Source organism: Protopterus annectens, chromosome 4.part0 (genome assembly GCF_019279795.1).
Source record: "Protopterus annectens isolate FY-2018-M chromosome 4.part0, PAN1.0, whole genome shotgun sequence".
In the NCBI taxonomy this organism is placed as follows: domain Eukaryota; kingdom Metazoa; phylum Chordata; order Ceratodontiformes; family Protopteridae; genus Protopterus; species Protopterus annectens.
In genome coordinates, this window is record NC_056733.1 from 1,916,553,395 (window position 1) to 1,916,574,517 (window position 21,123).

Consider the following 21,123-nt stretch of genomic DNA (forward strand, 5'->3'; position numbering starts at 1 on the left):
AGCGCTCATTTCATGTTATTGAATAAAAGTTCTTGCTGTCTTTGAACGATTGCCAATGGTCTTTACTTGGGAGTTGCTGTAATTTGTGCCTTGCTGACGGATTCGTGGTGGTTGCTTTCACATTTTTACAGCCATTTCTCTGTTATCATGTTGAAGACTTGTGGATTTAGTTTCCACTCGTGAGGATCCATAAGGTTTCTGCTTAAATCGTCTGCCAGAGTGTTTTGTTTTCCTGGCAGGAATTGAGCTTGAAGATGTATTTGGTAGGTCAAAGCTGTGTCCCACAGTGCCATAGCTAATCTGCAAAGGAGGTATGAGCGTGTACCCCCTTGCTTGTTTATATACCACATGACTGCGGTGCTGTCCGTCTTTATCAGTAGTTGTCCTGGATGAAGTAAGTCCTTGAAGGCTGTTAGGGCATTTTGAACAGCTAGTATCTCTTTCTGGTTGATATGTAGATGCATTTGTTTTGGTGCCGACATGCCCTGAATGCATCTTCCTGCCATGTGGGCCCCCCAGGCATAATCTGATGCGTCTGTTGTTAAGGTTTGGCTGGCAGGGGGTAGAGTGAAGGGCCATCCCATGTTTTGGTGACATGCCTTTGCCCACCATAGAAACTCCTGCTGCAGGCAGGGAATGAGAGGATTCATTGTTTCTATACTGTGTGAATTTTGACTCCATAAACCTTTTAGGTACCATTGAAGTTTCCTCATATGCAGTCTTGCACATGGAATTAGTAGGATGCAGGATGCCATGAAGCCCAGAGCCTGCAGAGTTTGTCTTGCAGAAGACTGGAATTTTGTTGCCATCAGTTTAAAGTAAGTAGTCAGTTGCCTTTGTTTGTCTGGTGTGAGGTAAGCCATCTGGGCAGTTGTATCCAAGCTTGCACCCAGGAATGTTATCTTTTGAGAGGGTACCAGTTGTGATTTCTTTTTGTTTGTGTACCCTAGGCATGCTGGAAGCCTTTTCACAAATGCCAGGTGTCGAAGAAGAGTGTCCTTGTTCTCTGCCTGAATGAGACAGTCATCCAAGTAAGGATATTTTTGTAAACTTCTTTGTCTGCAAAATGCAATTACTGGTGCCAGGCACTTTGTAAAGTCCCTGACCGCAGTAGATAAGCCAAAGGGCAGTGCAGAGAATTGGTAATGCATTAAGCCAGCCTTGAATCTGAGGTATCTTCTGCACGACTGTCTTATTGGGACATGCAGGTATGCCTCTTTTAGGTCTAAAGTCACCAGCCAAGCATTCTTGTCCGCCATGGGCAGAAGCTGCTGCAAAGTCAGCATTTTGAATTTTGGAATGTCCAGGTATGTGTTCAAAATCGATAAATCCAGTACTGGCCGTCAGGCCTTGTCCTTTCTGGGTACCAAGAACAGTCTGGAGTAAAAACCTTGTCCTTTTTCCTGTTCTGATACTGTCCGAATGGCCCCCATATCCATGAGGGACGTAACCTGTTTCTGTGCCTCTGCCCATTGATTTTTTGGCAGATCTGGCCAACCATTTGCCATTGGCAGAGTGTGGAAATGGAATCTGTATCCCTGTGATACGATGTTTAGTACCCACTTCCTGGGTTATTAACTGCCAATTTTGAGCAAAAAGTGCAAATTTTCCCCCCTATGGGTGCTGCCAAAAGATAAGTGCTTGGTGTAGGTAGAGGAAGTCATTGGGATTGCTTTCTGTAGGTTTGCGCTTTATCTCCTTCAGATTTGGAGGTGGATAAGCCCCATTGCTTTGACCTGTACAAGTCTTGCGCCTGGTATCTTGAACCCTTAGGGCGTCTGGATTTCCCCTTTGAGCTCTGTGTGACACAGGAAAGGACCAATTTTTTGTAGGCCAGTATCTGCTGAATCATGGTGGCTGCACTTGTAAGAAGTCCTTAACAGTTTGCATAGACTTAGCTTTGTCTTCCATTTTCTTTAAAACCTCTTCTGCCTTAATACCAAACAGAGAATCATGCTGTAAAGATGCATCTAGCAATTTAGGTTTAACATGATCAGGCAAATTTGGTTCCTTTAACCGGGCATGCCTCCTAATCACAGATCCAGTAACTGCGGTCCTGCAGGAGGCCTCTAAAGAATCAAAACCACATTGCAAAGTATGTTTTCCAACTTGTTCAGCTGTATGCAATAATTCCTGCAATTCTTTATTTTCACACATTCTGAAATCAACATAATTTTCTGTTTCAGCAATCCCATAACATGTTGTTGGTACTTAAGCATATGAAATTGACAGTTTAAGGCTCTGATTGCCAAGGTTGCAGATGTATAACCCCCCCCCCCCCATCTGTCCAGTCCCCTTGAATCTCTGTCAGAGGGGGTAGGATTTTTTGCTGTTGAGGCCTTAACTCCCTTTGGACCCTGTGAAATAGTTTCAGGATGAGCAGCAGGGTTTCTAAATAAAAATTTATGTGAGTCAGGGACCCTGTAATATCTGTCAGGCTTACTGGGAGCCGGAAGTAAAGAGTCAGGGGTCAAGCTTGACTCCGAAAACACATCATCCACAATGTCTAAAACAGGGGGAATGGCTAAAGGCTTGTGCTGAGGGAGAAGAAGGAAATCCCTGAGCCTCTTTTTTTGATTCTAAGAAGTCTGGACTCTCCCAGTGAAAATGCTCCCTCAAAGTATGCAAGGTTTCTCCAAAAGAATAATCCTCAGGAGGAGATGCAGATGGAATAGACTCCTCAGCATCAGAATCCTTATAAGGAGGTATAGATAATTCCTGATCAGAAGAGGAATCAGAAGACACAGAAACCTGATCTGAAGATTCATAATCAGTGTCTTGCCTAGGCCTCTTATCCGGAGGGGGATGGGTGCCCCTGATCAAGGTAATAAGGTCTTCAGCCATTTTGATCATCTGTTTTTTTAGGCATAGAGGCCTGTGCACGTGGCTCATGCGTCGATTTTTTAGTTTGAAAAGTTGCTTTTGTCTTTGGTTTTGCAGCTGTCGTCGGTTTGATATACAAATGTTGAGGTCTGAATACACCCTCAGAAGCCGATGCCTGCTCAGCGGCTCCGGACCCATCCGAGGGAGATACATCCGTCTGTCCAATACCTTGAGTAACTTGCGGCATGCCAGGCTCCACATGGGTGTCGGTAGAGGCCTGCGACTCAAAGGTAGTGGGTATCAGGGGCTGCAAAAGCACCTGAGTACCAACGAACTGGCGACTGGCTTAGGAGAAACTTTGTTGTCAATTCTGGATCTCGACTGCCTTTCTCTGTCATTTTCTTTGCTTTTTTTATGTACTCCGGTAGTCGGATTGCTATCCGACGACATTTCTGGGTAGTTAAATCTGTTTCCAAAATACTTTGATGCAAAAATATACTGACGCTTAATAGTGCGTTGGTTAAATCTAGCACAAAACTGACAGCCGGGCACGTTGTGATCAGAGCCTAGGCAAGGGATACAGTATAAATGGAAATCCTTATGAGGTATTTGCTTCCCACAAGTAATACAATTATTAACTTTTTCTGACATTGGTAAAAAGCAAGAAAAAAAGTTTCCCCACTTTAGTGAAGACTTCGGTTCTGAAACTCAAACTCGAATATTTCAGTAGTCGGCCGACCGGCACTTGCGAAATGCTTCTGCTTCGGGCACCGCGTGGCAAGAAAGACTGAAGAAAATGGCGTCGGCTGCATGTTTTATACCCCTGATGACCTGACGTCATGGAAGAGAAGACAGCAACCGACGCAGGACCCAAGACTTTGGAATTCAGGTCGACTGAGGGCAACCTGCCAGCAGATTACCCAAATGTAATGACTGCAACAGTGAAACACAAAGAACATCCTTAAGCTAACTTTACTGTGCCTATGTTTACCCTCTGGGAATACAGAAAATGGAAAGGGCCAGAATGTGTAGTGTGTGTCTGGCCTTCAGAGAAGGCTTTACCTTAATAAAAGATAACTGGAATTCCACAACAGATACAAGGGATGTGCAGCTGGGTTCCGGATAACTGGTAATATAATTCCTAAGAAGATTCCTAAACTGGTATTTCTGATGTGTGTGCCTTTGTGATTTACTGAAAAGTTTTAAGTGTCCCTAGTAAGATACACCCACTTCTCTTAACAGCGCAAATCATTTTTCTGTACAAACAAGATGCTTACTACAAATAAATAGAGATTCTTAGCTGACAGTGTACAAATGGGTTCAGTTTCAGTCTTGGACCATGTTCCTATACCTTGTAAATTAGATGATGCCACAATTTACTGTTGTGTAAAGTCATAGAATTGAACTGTTACTGTGCACAAGTAATACTTTTGTTATAGGAACTGTACTCAGTGGTTAAAACTGCACATAACTGGGATAATAAGACTGACAGCTAAACTTGGTGCACTCGCAGAAGAGATGTGACTGATGGAATCAGAGGAAGATGTAATGAAATAGTGACACTGATGTACCACAGAAGGAAACAGTGGATTGGTCAAACAGCCCTGGGCAGAATACTGAGCTATGCTGTTTCTTATATTTACCTCTAAACTGGATAACTTACGAAAAGAAGTTAATGCATCCTTTATGGCTAGAGCTCTTAAACTTTTTTTCCTATCTCTTCTTAGCAGCAAGACTGCAACACCAAATAGCAGGAGGGTTGATAAATTTACTGATGGCCCATCTCACAGGAGGAATTAAAAATCATTCTGAAGACAGTAAAATCTGGAAAATCTCAAGGCATAGACAGCTTTCCCATCACAGAATATAACAGAGTGGGACAGTCAATTCCCATGGATTTCTCAGTCCTGGCAATTGTATTTTTAGCAAGGGTGAATGCACTATAGCTGGAAAATTTCTCAGTCCTGGCAATTGTATTTTTAGCAAGGGTGAATGCACTATAGCTGGAAAACTGCTTCTGTCTGGGTGATCTTAAAATTGTGCAAAGATCCATCTCAACTCATATTGTATCAGCCAATTTCTGTTACTGGTACTATAAATTAACCCTAGATGCTGGCACTCATACACAGTCAAGGCAGTCAAACGTTTGATAATACAACCAGATATTTACTTTTGATACAAGAAACTAATGAGAATAAGAAACCTGTGGTAGTATACTCATTTTCGATGCAGAAAAAATTGCATTTGATTGACTACAATGGGGATATTGATGGCTAGTAATGACAGAATATGCATTCCCCCATAAATTCACGGATTTTCTGGAGAAGATTTACAAGGACTATTAGACTAGGGTGAAGAGTGGCAGATGTACATTGAAGTTATTCCAAATAAGTAGAGAAATGAGGCATGCTGTACTTTTACCTCAATATTATTCACCTTACATTTTGAAGTATTAGTATACAAACAGAGGGCACTAGAGGGGGGTGGTTACACTAGTACAGCCGAAACACCCTCACCCTATAACCAGATGATTTGTTAGTTTATCTGGAGAACCCTGAACAGCAAACTGAACAGATATGGGTAGCTCTGAAAGGCTTTGATGACTTACAGAGCTATAAATTGTATGAAGCTCAAACATCTTGCCTGGCAAATGACTACTACCCATCCATATTTTTTTAAATTAACACCCATATATAAAGGGCCATCAGTCAATAAAGAACCTGGAAGTACCACTGTCTATGGACATGAACACCATAATACATTTTGCATACAGTCAGCTATCCCAAATCTGTAATAATTTTCTGACTTTATAGAGATCTTTTTGCACAGTTTCTTACACCAAGTCCAAACTGACCAAATTGCCCCGGTGCTATATCATCTATATGTGTCAGAAGCAATCCCTATTCTGCCCCTGACAGCATGTCAGCTAAGCAAATTAGTGATTTAATTTGTGCCCAAGATCATTGCAGGGTTTCGTGGAGAGGTTAACCCTTCCAAAAGAGGATGCAGTTCTAGGGGTCCCAGATCCAAATTGCATAATACGTTTTCCACTTTGATAACATAGTCAAGGCAGATTATGTGGTGGACTGGAAAACAATGTTATTAAAAGATCTTCAGGGACAGAATTTTTTTTTTTACAGTAATATAATAATCAAAAAGGAGAAATAACTGATCTAACATATTGGGGATGTTAGGATACACTGTCGGGATAATGCACTATACAGACAAAATATTACCATGAGTAAGGTTAACTTCTGGAAGACTCATTATAGGCCCACAACAGGGAGATGATTCAGTAGTTGGAAAGCAAGTAATACTTAATATTTGGAACAAATATTGATATGGGAAAACTGAAAACCTGGGTACAGCTAAATGCAAATGTATTTTCAACGAGAGAGCAATAGTGAAAGCATGAGATGGATTCATCGGGTACGGCCTCCACATTTACTGCTGGGGAAATCCGGAAGCAAAATGCGGCACATTTAGCCAGCCCAACTGGCTACTTCTACACACACAATATTTTAGAGATGACTAACAAAGTCTTAGCTTCTCCAGACACAACAACATGCCAAATTTTCAGCTGTTCTTGTTACACATTGGCTCACAGTAATTACAGCCGAGTAATCACACCTACAATTTTGCAATCCTTGAGGCTAACTACAGGAAATCCAATCAGTTGCCATATTTGTTTAGCCATCACCTTTAAAAATTCTCGATCCAATAAACTCGTATTCACCCACCTTACAGAAAGGGTAACTATATGCACTAAAACAACTCCATTTAACAGTTATAAATCACATGTTGTCAATTAAGCAACTGTTTAACACTCCTGCTTCTCAAATAATATAATCAAACTGACAGATTTTAGGTAACCAAATCAGTAACACTCCACAGCTCTCATTAATGTAACCATAACAACTCACTACTTTCATACCAAATTAACACATCCTACACTGATCAGTCAAAAAAACACGTCAACATTCTTCCTGCCCCCTCTTAAAATGGGGATCACAGCTCCAGTTCGTCAACCCCAGGTTACTTTTTCTGTCTCACAGTACTGAAAAGACGTGTTAACCATGACACCCCAACATCAAGTGCCTTAAATATTTCCAGCTGGATCTCATCTACTCTTTAAGCCTTGCCACCTCTTGTTTAATCACTGCATGAACATCTTCTACAGAAACAGAAATGGATCTAATTTGACCTGTTACTTCTAGGTTTGTCTCCAATGGATTCAGGAGTGTATCAATGTGTTCTCCTGCTTCTTTCCTCAACATATTTCCAGTTCTTTGTCAGAGGCTACATCCCATGCAGATACCCACCCATACTCATTTATACAAATCTTTGCCACAAATCGCTTGCTACCTTTAGCCACTGCCGCTATCAAGACCAGTCCTTTAACTCTTCTCAAATACAGGTCTCCCTGCTCCCAATGAATCCACATTATCTGGTACCATGCATCTTAATTCCCTGTAGGAATCAAGTATATGGATTTTATTCCTCTCATGCTCTAGTCCTGTAAATACATGTAATTGAAACTACTGCTACATCACCACCAGTACTTCTTCCAGCAGGACCCTTTTAATTCACTCTGGATCTTGCGCATTTCTAGGCCATATTAGTGTCATTTTCCCCATGTGTTACAGTAACTCGTCAGTCATTCAAAAATCAATAAAAACATTCTTACATTAGAAAACATTACAGAATACATCAAGATTGACAGTAACATTAAAAAACATTTGACAATAAAATAATGGTCTAGTCAAATTTCTTATCAAGAAAGACCAACAAAAGATATAAAAGTGAATGTGTCTCACCAGTAGTTTATTACGAATGTCAAAAATAACATGAGTTAGAGAGGGTGTTTTGGTGATGGTGAAATAAAACATTAAACTAAACTACCTATAAACAGTACTAACTGCTACAGAAGTAAGACTTGGTTATTGGACAGGTTGTAGCTACGAACAATTAAATCAACAATTACAAGTCACAATACTAGCTTAAAGCAAACTATTAATATATTTAAACTTATTTAAAAACTCTGCACATCAACTTTATGCAAGTATGATCTATGTCAACATTTTGGAAAATGCTCAAACTTCAGACATTTTTTCTTCAGGAAGACAGCAATTGCTGAAGGTGTGATGAGAAAGAGACAGGTAACTGGGAACATTTTCTTGGGAATGCAAAGACTGGGCAGATGTTAGAAATATTCTGCAGAGTACTTTGCCAGAAATATTGGAGTGCAAATGGTTACAACCAAGGACAGAATTTTTTTATGCTTGGACATAGGATCTGAATTGCCTCGACATAGTAAGGCCTTTCTGGGTTTAATGCTATTGTTTATCAAAAAAGGCAATTACTAGGATATGGAACTCAAAAGCTAAAACAAATGAAGGTGAAGTACTGAAAATTATAAAGGAAATATGGAGATGAAATCTTTAGAAAGGGGAAGGAGCCTATTAAAGAAATAAATGGAATTTATGGGAATAACACGTGTAGAACAAAATTCAGCAGAAGGGAAATTTAAGGGAAATCAGAAAGTGAGTAATGTTTGTAATGCTGGACTGAATGATAATTGCAAAAAAGAAAACACGTGTTCTGCATGAAAAAAAATGTTGCATTAAGAGAGAAGAAAAAAATAATAGTATATGCCCACACCACAATTTAAAATCTGATTTAATAAAGATATTAAAAAAATTAAGATGCATTCATTCTAAGTTTCACAACCTTCATCTGCATCAGCAGGGGTGCACTTACACTGGGTGGTGCAGTACAGCACAACCTTGACCATCTAAAGAACATTTTAGGACTTATCTAAATTTTGCTTGGAGGGTAGTGTCGAAATGGGTGACTGCCCATTGTTTGTGACTTCTCAAAGGAAAAACAACTCATGCCTTTGTGTATTTTATAAACAGTGTAGATGTATGTGCATTTTATAAACAATGTGAATGTATGAAAATATGTGACATTCCAAACAGAAAAATTCCAGTCTATCAACACTCTATGTTACCAAAGCAAGTTTGACTATACAAAAATACTACACAAGCAGAATTAGAGATGCATATATGATACATAAAAACATAATTACTCAAGTTCAGTGTAAATATTATGTGCAAATACTATTAAACAAAATTCCTTTGCAATTCTCAATATCAAACTGGATTTTACACAAGTAGCTACAGACTGGAGCAGAGAGTTAAGGTTGCAGGTGGTAGCTCTTGTGGGACAGGGTTTGATTTCCTCAGTCCTCACTTGCCTGCTGTGTTAACTTAAACAAGTCGCTTAACCAGACATTGCAAATGGTCACTCCTGAAAAGGGACTGTGGGCCTACCTGGTTAAAAATGGGCAGGACTATTACTCATCTTTGAAGATAATGTAAATGTGGCAACTACAGGTGAGCACTGTACTGCTGCTTCACATTAATGCTACTACTAGTTGATACTGAGGTTTGAAAATATAGGTGGGGATTGAACTGGAAGAGAAAGTTTGGCAGTTTAGGCAGCTTAGAAATAGTACAAAAAAGGCAATACTTACAGACAAAAAAACTACTACTGTAAACTTCAACAAACTCATTAAAATAATCCTCAAAAGTTCTGGTCTTGCATAAATAAGCTACTTTCACCAGGTAACTCCCGAACACCCACCCCACTTGATGCAGATCCAAATACTCCCCCATCAAACTGCCAATACCTTTAACTCTTTCTTCACTGAGACTATACAATCTCTAGCTAGGCAACTTATCTCTGAAAACTCCAGCCTTCCCATCAACTTGCCACACTATTCCTCTAACTTCAAACTACAACCCATCTCTACTTCTCTCATCTATAAATTTGTTCATAAACTTAAGCCATGCACTCCCATCTGCTGATGAACTTCCTTCCAAATATCTCCAAAAAGCAGCCAAAGTAATTGCCTACCCTATATTTATATTTATAAATAGGACAATCCAAGAAGGAACCATCCCAGATATTTGGAAAATCTCCCATATTATCGCCTTAAATAAAAGTGGGAACTTAACGATTACTCTATCGGCCAATTGCTCTCATCACCCTTAGCAAAAATTATGGAGAAATGCATTCACCAACAACTTTTACATCATCTCTCTCTGCATAATTTAATACATAGCTGCCAACATGGCTTTAGGCAATCACATAATACCACTACTGCCCTCCTATCCTTTACAGATACCATCAACAGAAACCGCAACAAAAACATACTCTCATCTGCACTCTTCATCGACCTCTCTAAAGCTTTCGACATGGTTAACCATACCCTCCTAATCAATATTCTTGAATCTCTTTCCTTTGATTCTCTGGCCGTTAAATGGTTTAGATCATACCTCAGCAATAGGCAACAGGCAGTTCTCTGGGAAAATCAAATTTCTTCCTTTTTACCTGTCACCATTGGGGTCCCTCAGGGCTCCATTCTTGGACCACTTCTTTTCTCTTTATTTATTAATGATATCCGTGTAGCAATTCCTCAAGCCACCTGTATTCAATATGCAGATGACTCCACACTAATATGCTCAGCAACCTCTCCAACTGAAGTATATTCTCTTAATCAAAATGTTTTCAACACTGTAGAAACATGGTTTACCAAATGTTGCCTCCTTCTTAATGCCAAAAAAACCTCCTTCTCTTTACACCCACTACTAGGTCCACCCCCTTAGACTTCTCAATCTCTTCAAATAATGGCACTGTAATTTCCCCTGACTCTACCACCAAACTTTTAGGAATAATCATTGATAATAATCTCTCATTTGATCACCATATAAACAACACCATTAAAATAGTCAACAGAAAAATAGGATCCTTATAAAGAATAAAACCTTTTTTAACCTCAACAGCCAGAGCCAAGATCGCTCACTCCCATCTAATCTCAACCCTTCTGTATGCCTCACCTATATTTACCAACCTTAAGAAAACTAACCTCAACAAATTAGCAACTTCCTACAATAATATTGCCAGATTCGCTACTGGCAATCCCTTCAGAACTCACCACTGCTCTAATCTTAGGCAACTAGACTGGCTGGAATTCCAAAACCATCTGATAATCCCCCAACTCACAATTGCCCACAAAATATTTCACCAACCCAATAATACCCCTATACTCTCAAAACTCTTAATCCCATATAATAATCTGAACTCCTTACGTTCTTCTAGCAAACTCCTTGCTAGCTTAACAGCTGGTGACTCTCTGTTTACTAACACAGCAGGAAAAAACTGGAACCTGTTACCCAATGAACTAACACTAATTACATCCTTGCCACTCTTTAAACAAAAACTTAAAAAACACCTCAAAATGCACTGGCTATGCCCTTGTAGTAACTCTGACTAACAACCATCTTCACCCCTGTTTCTTCCTCTTCTAACCAAACTTCCAAATATTTAAATACTTGGTCTTGTAATTAAGACTGACACTATTTAAACTCTAATCAACTTATTGCTTAAATCCTTCAACCTGATGTGAACTATTGTACATAACACTTGCTGTATTATATCTGTTTTAGCTTTCTTAAGCAATATTATGTTCACTGTTACTTTTAAGTGCTTTGATCTCTGAAATGTAATAACTACCCGTTTTATTTGGTTTATTAATCCTATATTTACCATGTAACAATATATTTTTTTTATACTTTTGTACATCTGTGTGGAGCTTTTTTCCCCGGGCCTCTACTGAAAATGGATATATATCCAGCTAGACTAGTCCGGTCAACAAATGTAAAATAAATAAATAAATAAATAGAATAAAGTTTGGGGGAATGAGGAGTTAACAGGTGCAATATGTGAAATGGGACAATAAGCAGAGTGGAAGTTATGAAAATATATGTTTAAGGGTGATATGTGGTGAAATATACAATAATTCTACAAGGCAGTATTCCATGAACAACCAAACCAATGCCTTATAAAATTGTTATACTTAATTTTATGCTATACCAATGAACAGTCACTGCATTTCAAAATATCTACCTTTAAATATAAAATACTGCCGTTTTTGTTGTCTTTATAGGACACAGAAGTTACCTTTCTCTTACACTGCGACTTCTGTACATCTAAACAAAATTCAAACAGCTATTAATACCCCGAGTTACATTTAACACAATCGGGCATGTTCAGGAGCATTTTAGAGCAAACAAACATTGTGATTATCCTGAAAGAAGAGGTCAAAATTAGTCATGCAGCTCAAAGTTCTTCAACAAGAAGCTGAAGGAGGACAACAACGGCTGTCTTTTGCAAGAAACTGTTTTCAGTAAAAAGAATACTATCTCTTGTTACAGGTCCAACATGTCTTGCCTCAGACTTCCCACTACGTGACGCCCAGTGTTTCTGTACACTAAACAAGATATTTAAACTCATCATAGAGTTTAAAATCCCGTAATGCAGTTTCCTAACCTTTTCTAGAACACTTCTGTCAAACGCAGAACTTGGGGCAGGAAAATATGCATTTCAAATATCTAGGTGTATTATTACTACTTCAAATAACCACCCTAATCCAGGCAGATGTCTCGCCCCTACAATGTTTTTCATGTCCTGTAAATATCTATCTCATATCCACGACGTCTGGTCACCTTGCGGTCCACGAGTATACTTTTAGATTAAATGCTGAGACAAATGCGGCACGCAAAAGAGACACTAGGAAGCTGCACTCCCTACAGAAACAAATGTGTTTACATCTGATGAACAGCTGGGCCCTCTGTTCTACCGTACACAAAGACGTGTATATATACCACTCGGCTGCTATAGGGGCACCATATCTATTGCCACGCTAAAATATTTAAGACTAAGAAATAAAACAGACTCATTCTAGCCACAGCTTGCCTACCTGCGTCCATCCCCGCTAATGTGTGTACAGTAGATTCTTTTCAAAACCCCCAAGCTTTCAAGCTTCCACATCCACACTGTCACCCTGGGCTGACACAATGAGGAGCAAGAGGCAGTGCTTGTCAGGGAACCGGCAAAGACGCTCACCAATGGCCCCAGTCGTATTCCAATTCCAAAAAGGGGAGGGGCTAACACGTCCGCTAGTGTCACATTACTGGACGGAGTGAGTAAATAATTGCATTATATTGTAGTACGGAATGCTATAGTCGAAGGTTAGGGAAATAATTCTCAACTGTCCAGATTTTTGGCTCATATTGTTGGTCTATTCTTCATAAATGTGTGTGTGTTTTTCTGGCAAATCAATGAAGATTTATGTCACTAAATTACGACATACATTTAACGTTCAAACTTAATATATTTCAGAAAATGCATACCAACACAAAACGTGCTATTCTGCCAATTTTCTAAGTTAGTTTATAAGGCCAGTATTTAAACTCTCTGTCCCATTAGTTTAGGCTTTCTCCAATTTATTGCGCTACGAGGTTCAGAGGTACGGTCAGCAGTGTGTAACCAGACATTTTAATCGAAATATAGTCAGTTGCGTACTAAGAGTATGCCTGGCTACACCGATTACAGTACATGTTGCAGAATCAGCTTAAGTAATTAAATATATCAAAGTTGGATTCTTGTTCTGAATTATTCATAAATGTGTATTAAAACAAATCTTGAGCTATTGACTTTCTAAGTGAAAAGTATCAGTTCTATAAATCCAAATTTGGGGACTTTTGCCGGATTGCAAATAGTAGAAATTAGAATATCTGAGCTGAGTGAATAACGGTATTTACATAATTGCATATCTGAAGAATAAGGCGTTTACTATGTTTTTTTTTTTTTTTTTTTTTTTTTTTGCCATTGTTTGCAGACTGTGGTTCTTAGTACGTTTTTACAAAATTGCTAACTAGCAATGACAGGACCAAAGTCTGATGCAAAATGCAAACTGATGAACTCGGTTGTTGAAAAGCGACTTCCCTCACTGTAACTATGTCGATAATCAATACATTAAAATATAAGACTGTTGTTAACATTTTTAGTTTGCAACAGTTGTGAATACAAAGAACATAAATGTCATGGATTCAGAAAGTATTTCCGGTTTCATGCGACTAAAACTATGGTGTGGAACTACAGAGGATACCATCTTGATAAGATGCGTAATTAAAGTACAACAGACATCTCTTAAAAGAAATCCAAACTGTATCATGTGACTGACAACATCTGCATTTCCACTTTATGCCAGTCTGATTCTGCAGAGGTCAACTGGCGCAAATCCTATTAATTATATGGCCGCTGCCATATTGTTTTACGGCACTGACACGCCAATATGATGGAAACAGCATGTTGAAGCAAATTGGATCGGCCATTTTGTTGTACGGCCATCTAGTTTTCTTTTAATGACATTAAAATTGCATCATTATTATTTATTATTGTTGGGTGTTCCGGTACTAAGGTGGTGACACAAAGATGGTGATTTGTTGTGCGGCAGTGAATTGTTCGAACCGACAAGGGAAAGTGGACAAATCCGCAATTTCTTTTCACAGGTAATTAAAGAGAAGGAATAATGTGGTAATAGCAATGAGCAGTTATCGGCTCCGTCGCAGTGCAGGGACTGTGTTACCCTCCCCCAGTAGTTACTTTGTTTCATGTCTCTGTTTGCGAAAGGAACTGTTTTAGATCCCCACCTTGGTTATTTCTTCATGAATTTTTGTCAGCTGGTCGTGCCATTAGTGTCCAACTGCTGCGTGGATTAAAGCAGCAAGGTCAAAAGTTTGCATGCCTGCTGGTCATACCTACACACAGAGTAGTGCCTTTCAAATGCCATGCTTCTTTAGGACATCGCTTCATTTTGATGATCAGGTGCCACACGTTATGCAGTTACAGTCTGCGTGACCAACAGATTGTACCGCTTGGAAAAGATTGTTGGTAACAGTTTACAGCGCAGGAATGTACACTAAGCAAAGTGAAAACAAGTAACAAATTAGGCATCTAGTTAAATGCTGGTCAAACAGACAATGTGTAATCGTACGATGGTCTGAGCAAATGTATTCGTAGTTTATTCTCTCATTCCTTTTGAGAAAAAAAGTCTACGCTCATTCTTAACAACTTTTCCTTGTTACTGCCCCGCTGGTATGAGGACCTGCGCTTCAAGTGTTCTTATACTTCCTCAGTTTCACTCCTTCGTCTCTGGATATGGACTGAAATGTGCGTTTTTTTGCCCCATGCTTATTATATTCTACAGTTTTTACTTCATGTTGGGATTGATTTTTACACAAATATTTGTTTTCATCCCAAAGTTATGCAGTGGGAAAAATAATACTGATTTGGCTGTTAAAATACAATAGTCACTCTGTCGGTTATATATGGTGCATTGCTTAAAACAGGTCACACCTCCCTATCCCACTGGAATTTTGGTCTGCAGTATTAGATTAAGAGAAACATACAAAGCAACAAATGAAAGGACTACCAACAACAAAGTAACTGTTTTCAGATTTCTAGTTGTGTTATTTGAGGAGTCTGTAAATAAATCTTTTTTTAAACAGTTTTATTTGATTATCACTTGTGGCACTGGCAAACCTAGATTTGTATAAAAGCAATACCTCTCAAGTGTACCTCATTACGAGGAATGTTCCTCATTTTGGGTTTTATAAAGCCTGTGTTCCTCAAAGTTCCACATTGAAAGTGTCTGTCACACATTCAATGTTAAGAATGTTTTTAATTGATATCCATGGTAAATGGTGAATCACAGTAATTTATCAAAATATTTTTTTAAAACTATAAAGTAGCACATTTTAACCATCTTGCGATCTTCCTAGTTGAAGTTGTTAGTAAGTGTTGCACATTTTGCCCATTAGTTCCACATTATGAGAGCCAGTGTTCCACATGTTTGCAATGGAAGGTTGAGAGCTATGATATGTAATCAAACCATATTAACAAATTCACATTTACAAGTATTACAGGATATATAACAATATAAGTGATGTATAATCTAAGCAACAATACATAAGTTAATTCCTGCCTTCTCAAACTTCACTCCTCCAAAACATTTCCTGCATGTATTGTTCCCACAATTTCCATTTTTTTGTGTAATTTACCCCTACTCTTTTCTAAAGAACCCATTTCCTGTTCTTTTATATCTGTTACAATAGAGTAGAGAGTCGATTATCCAAACTACTAATTGGGACCTAGGGCAGTTCAGATAATCAGACTGTTCAGATACTCAAACACATAACTGAACCAGATAAAAAAAATTCTAAAAAATATTTTTGATGAACATTAAACAAGAAAAATAAAACAAATTTACTGTATGTACAAAATGGCACAGTATATTGTATTACAAGCTCAAAAAAAAAAAAAAACACAAACAAATGCATGTAATGTTTATATATTCAGACTTTATGATTTTTCTTACCTGAAAACTTTGGAAGGCTGTGTTTGGAAAATTGACATTTCAGGTAATCGACATTTGGATAATTGACTCTTTACTGAATTCATTACTTCAAGTGTAACTGGTTGAGATTTTTATTTTTATTTTCTAGTCATTGCTTTTTGGTAGCCATCAGAATTAAACTTAACAAGGCCTTACTGTGTCTAGGCAATTCAGATCCTTCATTCCACCTCAAAAAATCATTCTATTGGTTACACTCATTCACTCACCCAGTTTTCCTGACACAGTACTCTAAAGGGAATTTTTAAAGTCTGCCAACTCTTTACACTCCCCAAAAGTATGTTTTCACTTACTTCTTTCTTCCCCTTCACACTCCTAACATTTGCCAGCTACCTAAAGAAGAATTCTTTGGAGTCTGCTTGGGGTATAAAAGTATCTGTGCAAACACTTTCCGGCAAAAATCCTCAATTCTTTAGACTTTCTTGCATATTTGGAAGTCATACATATGCCCTTCCATTGTTTCTTTGTGAATTGTAAATCTAATCTCTCTTCCAAATCTTTTCTGATCTCTTCTGATTTATTTCTATACTTATTGTGCAATATTTTATATGCCATACTAATTATCCCTTTGTAAACCATAGCTGCTGCTCTAGATTCAATTAAAAACTCAACTAGTGCAGGCCTTTCATTTAGGATTCCGTATCCTTTTACCTTTGTCAGTTCCGATATCAATTTCTGATAGGGAAGGTAGTCACTAGCCTGCAGTCCAAATGTCTTCTTGGCCTGTTCCCATTATTTTACCTTTCCTTTTCTAATTATTTGTTCCTAGTACCCTGGTTGGTGTGCCAGCTTCCTCTGGTAACTTCCAGCCCCATCTTGGCTATTCTCTTTACTTGTAATTACAGTTATCCCTATTGGCAGAATCTCTTTTCTCCATTCCTCTTTTGGCTTAGTTCCTAGTATACTTTCTGAATATATTATTCTGTATGACTGTTATTCTTGTTTTTAATGATCTGAATCCAAAATCTCATTCTTTCCTCATTTCTTAAATTTACCCCCCTGCGTCATCATCATCCCTTTCTACTTTGAAATGTAGTGTTCTGTTTGTGTTATGTGTAAGAGCCTTAACTGTGTAGTTCTGAAATATCCATTCAAATCAGGTAATCCTAAATCTCCTTGTTCTATTGGGAGGATCAACTTATCCCACTTGACTGTTGTCATGTTCCCATCCTAGATAAAATCCTTCAACTTTTTATTAATTACAATCTGCAACTTGTCTTCTGGTAGGTAAAAATATGCCTGACCTTTATAGAAAACTAAAGAGACTAAAATATTTTTTCTGCTTGTATCTTCATATACACATTCATAGGCAAGAGCTTCCAGTTTCTCAGTTTTTAGCTGCCATAAGTGAATCCTTTTTAATCCTTACTCCTAAATACTTAATTTTATCATATTCTCATAAATACGGGCATTGCTGGACCCATTTATGTGTGGAAGCGTAGTTTATAGCTGTAGCTCTTGTTTTATCTTCATTAATGTTCTATCCCCCAAAAAACATAACTATCTCAGAAGATTACACAACACAGAGATGTCCTTTTGTAGTTCCATCAGATGCAAATATATATTACCTGCAAATAATGCCAGATTTTCTTGAACACCATACCAGTTATATTCTTGAATTTCTGAGTACCTTATTTTCTTTCCTAGTGGTTTTAAATATAATGCAATTTTAATAACAATGGGGAAAGAGGACACCCTGCCTGCTTCCACTTTTCAGACACAACTTATCAGAGAGATGCACTCACACTTTGATTTTTGCCTGTCGCATACAGCCTTTCAATTAACCTTATTGTATCAGGAAATGCAAATGCTTCCATTTCCCTACTCATAAAATCCCAGCTTACTGTGTCAAATGCTTTCTCTGCATTAAGATCCACCAGTGGTATTTTCTTAAAGTCTGCTTCACTCTGGATCATCATCGTTTTGTTAATATTGACAAATGTTTGCCTCCGCTTCACAAAACCACATTGGTCCATCTCTATCAATCTTGGCATCCAGGAAGAAAGAGATCATCTTTGCCATTCTTTTAGCCATTATAGACATAAACACTTTATAATCATGGTTTATCTTTGAGATCAGGTATTACTGCCAACACAGCTTTTTCCAGGATGTTGGTACCTCCCCTCCTTTTAAGATACTGTTAAATGAAGTCTTCCAGATTGTTATCACTTTCTTTCCCCCTAACTTCCAAACTTCCATTGGAATACCATTTGTTCCTGGAGACTTTCCTGTAGGTTAGTTATATATCATCATCCTTATCTCATCTCCTCCCATCTTAACTGTTAATTGTTGAACCTCATCTATCTCTCACCATGGCATATTTAAGTCTTCGATAAATGTTTCCATTTGTGCTTTTTCTTGACTTCCCCACTTCTTTATGCAAATTTTCATAAAATTTCCAAAATATCTCTGATACCTCTACAGGATCTGTGGTTATTTTTTCTTTTTATAGGCTCCCTAGGTTTGGCAACAACCATTTCTACTTTCTATTCCCGAAGTTGTTGTGCCAAACGTGTTTGTGCTCTGGAATTAACAGTTGCTTAACAGCGATATTTCTAAACACTTGCCTATTTTCCAGGTACTCCCTGTTAGCATTCTGTAATTGCGTCTCCCCTTGTTCTGAGATTCCTCTTATTTTTCAATACTCTAACCTTTCTCAGCCCCTCTAAATAGTTCTTATTTCTTCTTAACCAGATCTATTTCTACACTATTTTTAAACTCCACTTTCATTTTGTCCCACTCACTGGCTATAATGTATGCAGTACTTTCTATCTTCCAAAGCAAACCAGGAAAGTGTGCAAACCAAAATTCTAATCCAAACGACAAAAGCATACTGACACCCAATTCCTGAAGAAAAATGCCACACCATAAAGTCCAAAGGTTGCTCTCTTTAATATAAACCAACGCTTATATTGCACACTGCATTTTCGTCCTGTCACATCAAAGACTTCATCAGATATACCATTAAGTGAGCAAGTGAAAAAAGGCAAATGAAGTCCTGTATTGCAGCCTGAAAGACAAGGTGAAACATTTATTGGTAAAGGAAAACTTTTCATTATATTCAGTGTTCTCATATTTACTTGTTTCCAGTTAAAATTTGTTATTGGACTTAGCTAAGGAAGTCTTAATCCAGACATTCGACTATGAAGAAGTAAGAGAAAACATATCAGCTATACATATGTATGATCTGTCTACTTTTACATCCACCTCAACAAGTCAAGATTACAGTCTATTAACTTAAACATGCTTTTGTCAAGCTTTTCTTCTCTTTTTGCACTTAATACCAACAAAGAAGAAAGAAAAAGAAGAGATTATTTTTAATAATGTCATCACATACAAGAACAACTGAAAATACTTGTCTATGAAATATGCAGTTTGTATTGTAAAATGTTTCATAGAAATAACGTTAAGAACAAAAACATTGTTTTACTTACAGTTACCTTTATCCTCCACCCCCTCCACCAAGTCCTTCCCAGCATTAATGACATGAAGTGAGGCTGGTGCCTTTCATTTCCATATAAGTTTAACAAAGTCAACAAAAGTCCACTTTTTCCACTTATTCTTATACAGCCCTATTTCACAAATGTGTTTGATGGTTTGCAGTGTCACATTTGTTATCTAATTTCCATGTTACTGGTTGTCTTCCTGTTCATCTCCATCTCCCAGCTCCAGATTATGGTTCAGTTCTGCACTGCTTCCAGTTTATCTGGGGATCTCCTGTGTTTTTCTCTGTCTCTCAAGCAATTTCTTTTGAAACAGTAGGAAAGGTTTCACTGGCAATGTCTCTCCATTTGCTTTATTATTAGAAAAATTAGGAGCAGAGTCCCTTTCTGCTTGATGGCTCATTTTCTGTTGGATAAACTTTTGCATTCCCTCCTTAGCCTGTTCTGCATCAAAGAATGACCTTGATCCTCCAGGAGAAAATATTCTGAAGACAGCTGGATGCAGCAACTTGAATCTCACACCTGCGTCTCGACATTCCCCGATTACTGAATTCAATTTGTTTCTCTTCTGCCCTGTATACATTGAATAATCATTTTTCACAAGCACTGTACTGTCTCCAACTTTTAATACTTTGTCCTTTTGCAACAGTTTTGCCATGATTAACTCTTTCTGCTGGTAAGATGGCATCTTTACTAATAAAGGTCTTTGCTGCTTTCTTGTAGCCATTTTTAGGAGTTATACATTATATACCCTTTCAATTAACAGTTCCTGCTGTGGAATACCAGTTCAGTCACTTATTTGTGCCCTCATAAAATTAATACAGTCTGATACTTCTAGTTTCTCTGCTACAACAGGAAGCCTCAGATTTTCCCTACGTGCTCTGCCCTCTAATTCTACTTTTTTGAAACATCTCTTCTTGAGCAGCTTCATAGTCAGCCAACCTTTTCTTCATTTCATCCTCAGATTTTTGCAGTTTTATCAGCTCATCTGAATATTTGTTTAAAGCTTCTTCCATTTTCCAGCCTTTTGTTATTTGAGTCGATATACTCCTTCAGTGTTTTGCTTAATTTAATCAGTTCTGAGTACATTTGACTTATTTTATTCCTCTAGATTACAGGAAGTTATGTCTTGCACCAAAGCTGGAGCTTGAACTGCATTTTGCTGCACAGCTGCAAGATTCTTCCCATTCAGTATTTTCTCTTCATCTTTTCTAGTTGATTTTCTTTCAGGTTCTCTTAGTTTCTTCTTTGCAGGCATCCAGTCAGTGTACTTACTAGCCATTAACTGAATTTTACTCAATGTGACATTTATCTCTGACAGCAGTTTCTCAGTTTCAGTTTTCACACTGGGAGAGCTGAAGTCAAGCTGTTCATTGGTGTGCAGCCGTCTTGGAAGTCTCTGTAAATAAATCTTAATATAAAAAAGTAGCAGTGTCAGAGAATCAAAGTAACTGACATATTATAGTAGGCAATGTCAAAGACGTAATGTCAGAAAAAAAGTTTTTTTTTCAAAGAAACATCTCTGCTGAAAGT

The 21,123-nt window shown here is 38.0% G+C and overlaps 2 protein-coding genes across 2 annotated transcripts in view; one reads left to right on the forward strand and one right to left on the reverse strand.

The window, feature by feature from the left end:
• ATG4B (autophagy related 4B cysteine peptidase) overlaps window positions 1-12,829 on the reverse strand; it is a 1,090,283-nt gene extending 1,077,454 nt beyond the window's left edge. The window contains exon 1 of the mRNA XM_044069567.1: window positions 12,650-12,829. Coding sequence (XP_043925502.1) covers window positions 12,650-12,659 — 10 coding nt within the window. The 5' untranslated portion in view covers window positions 12,660-12,829. The remainder of the gene's footprint in view (window positions 1-12,649) is intronic.
• Window positions 12,830-14,027: 1,198 nt separating this feature from the next.
• The window catches only part of LOC122800505 (peroxynitrite isomerase THAP4-like), a 158,366-nt gene continuing 151,270 nt past the window's right edge, over window positions 14,028-21,123 (forward strand). Inside the window, exon 1 of the mRNA XM_044069945.1 lies at window positions 14,028-14,243. Coding sequence (XP_043925880.1) covers window positions 14,167-14,243 — 77 coding nt within the window. The 5' untranslated portion in view covers window positions 14,028-14,166. The remainder of the gene's footprint in view (window positions 14,244-21,123) is intronic.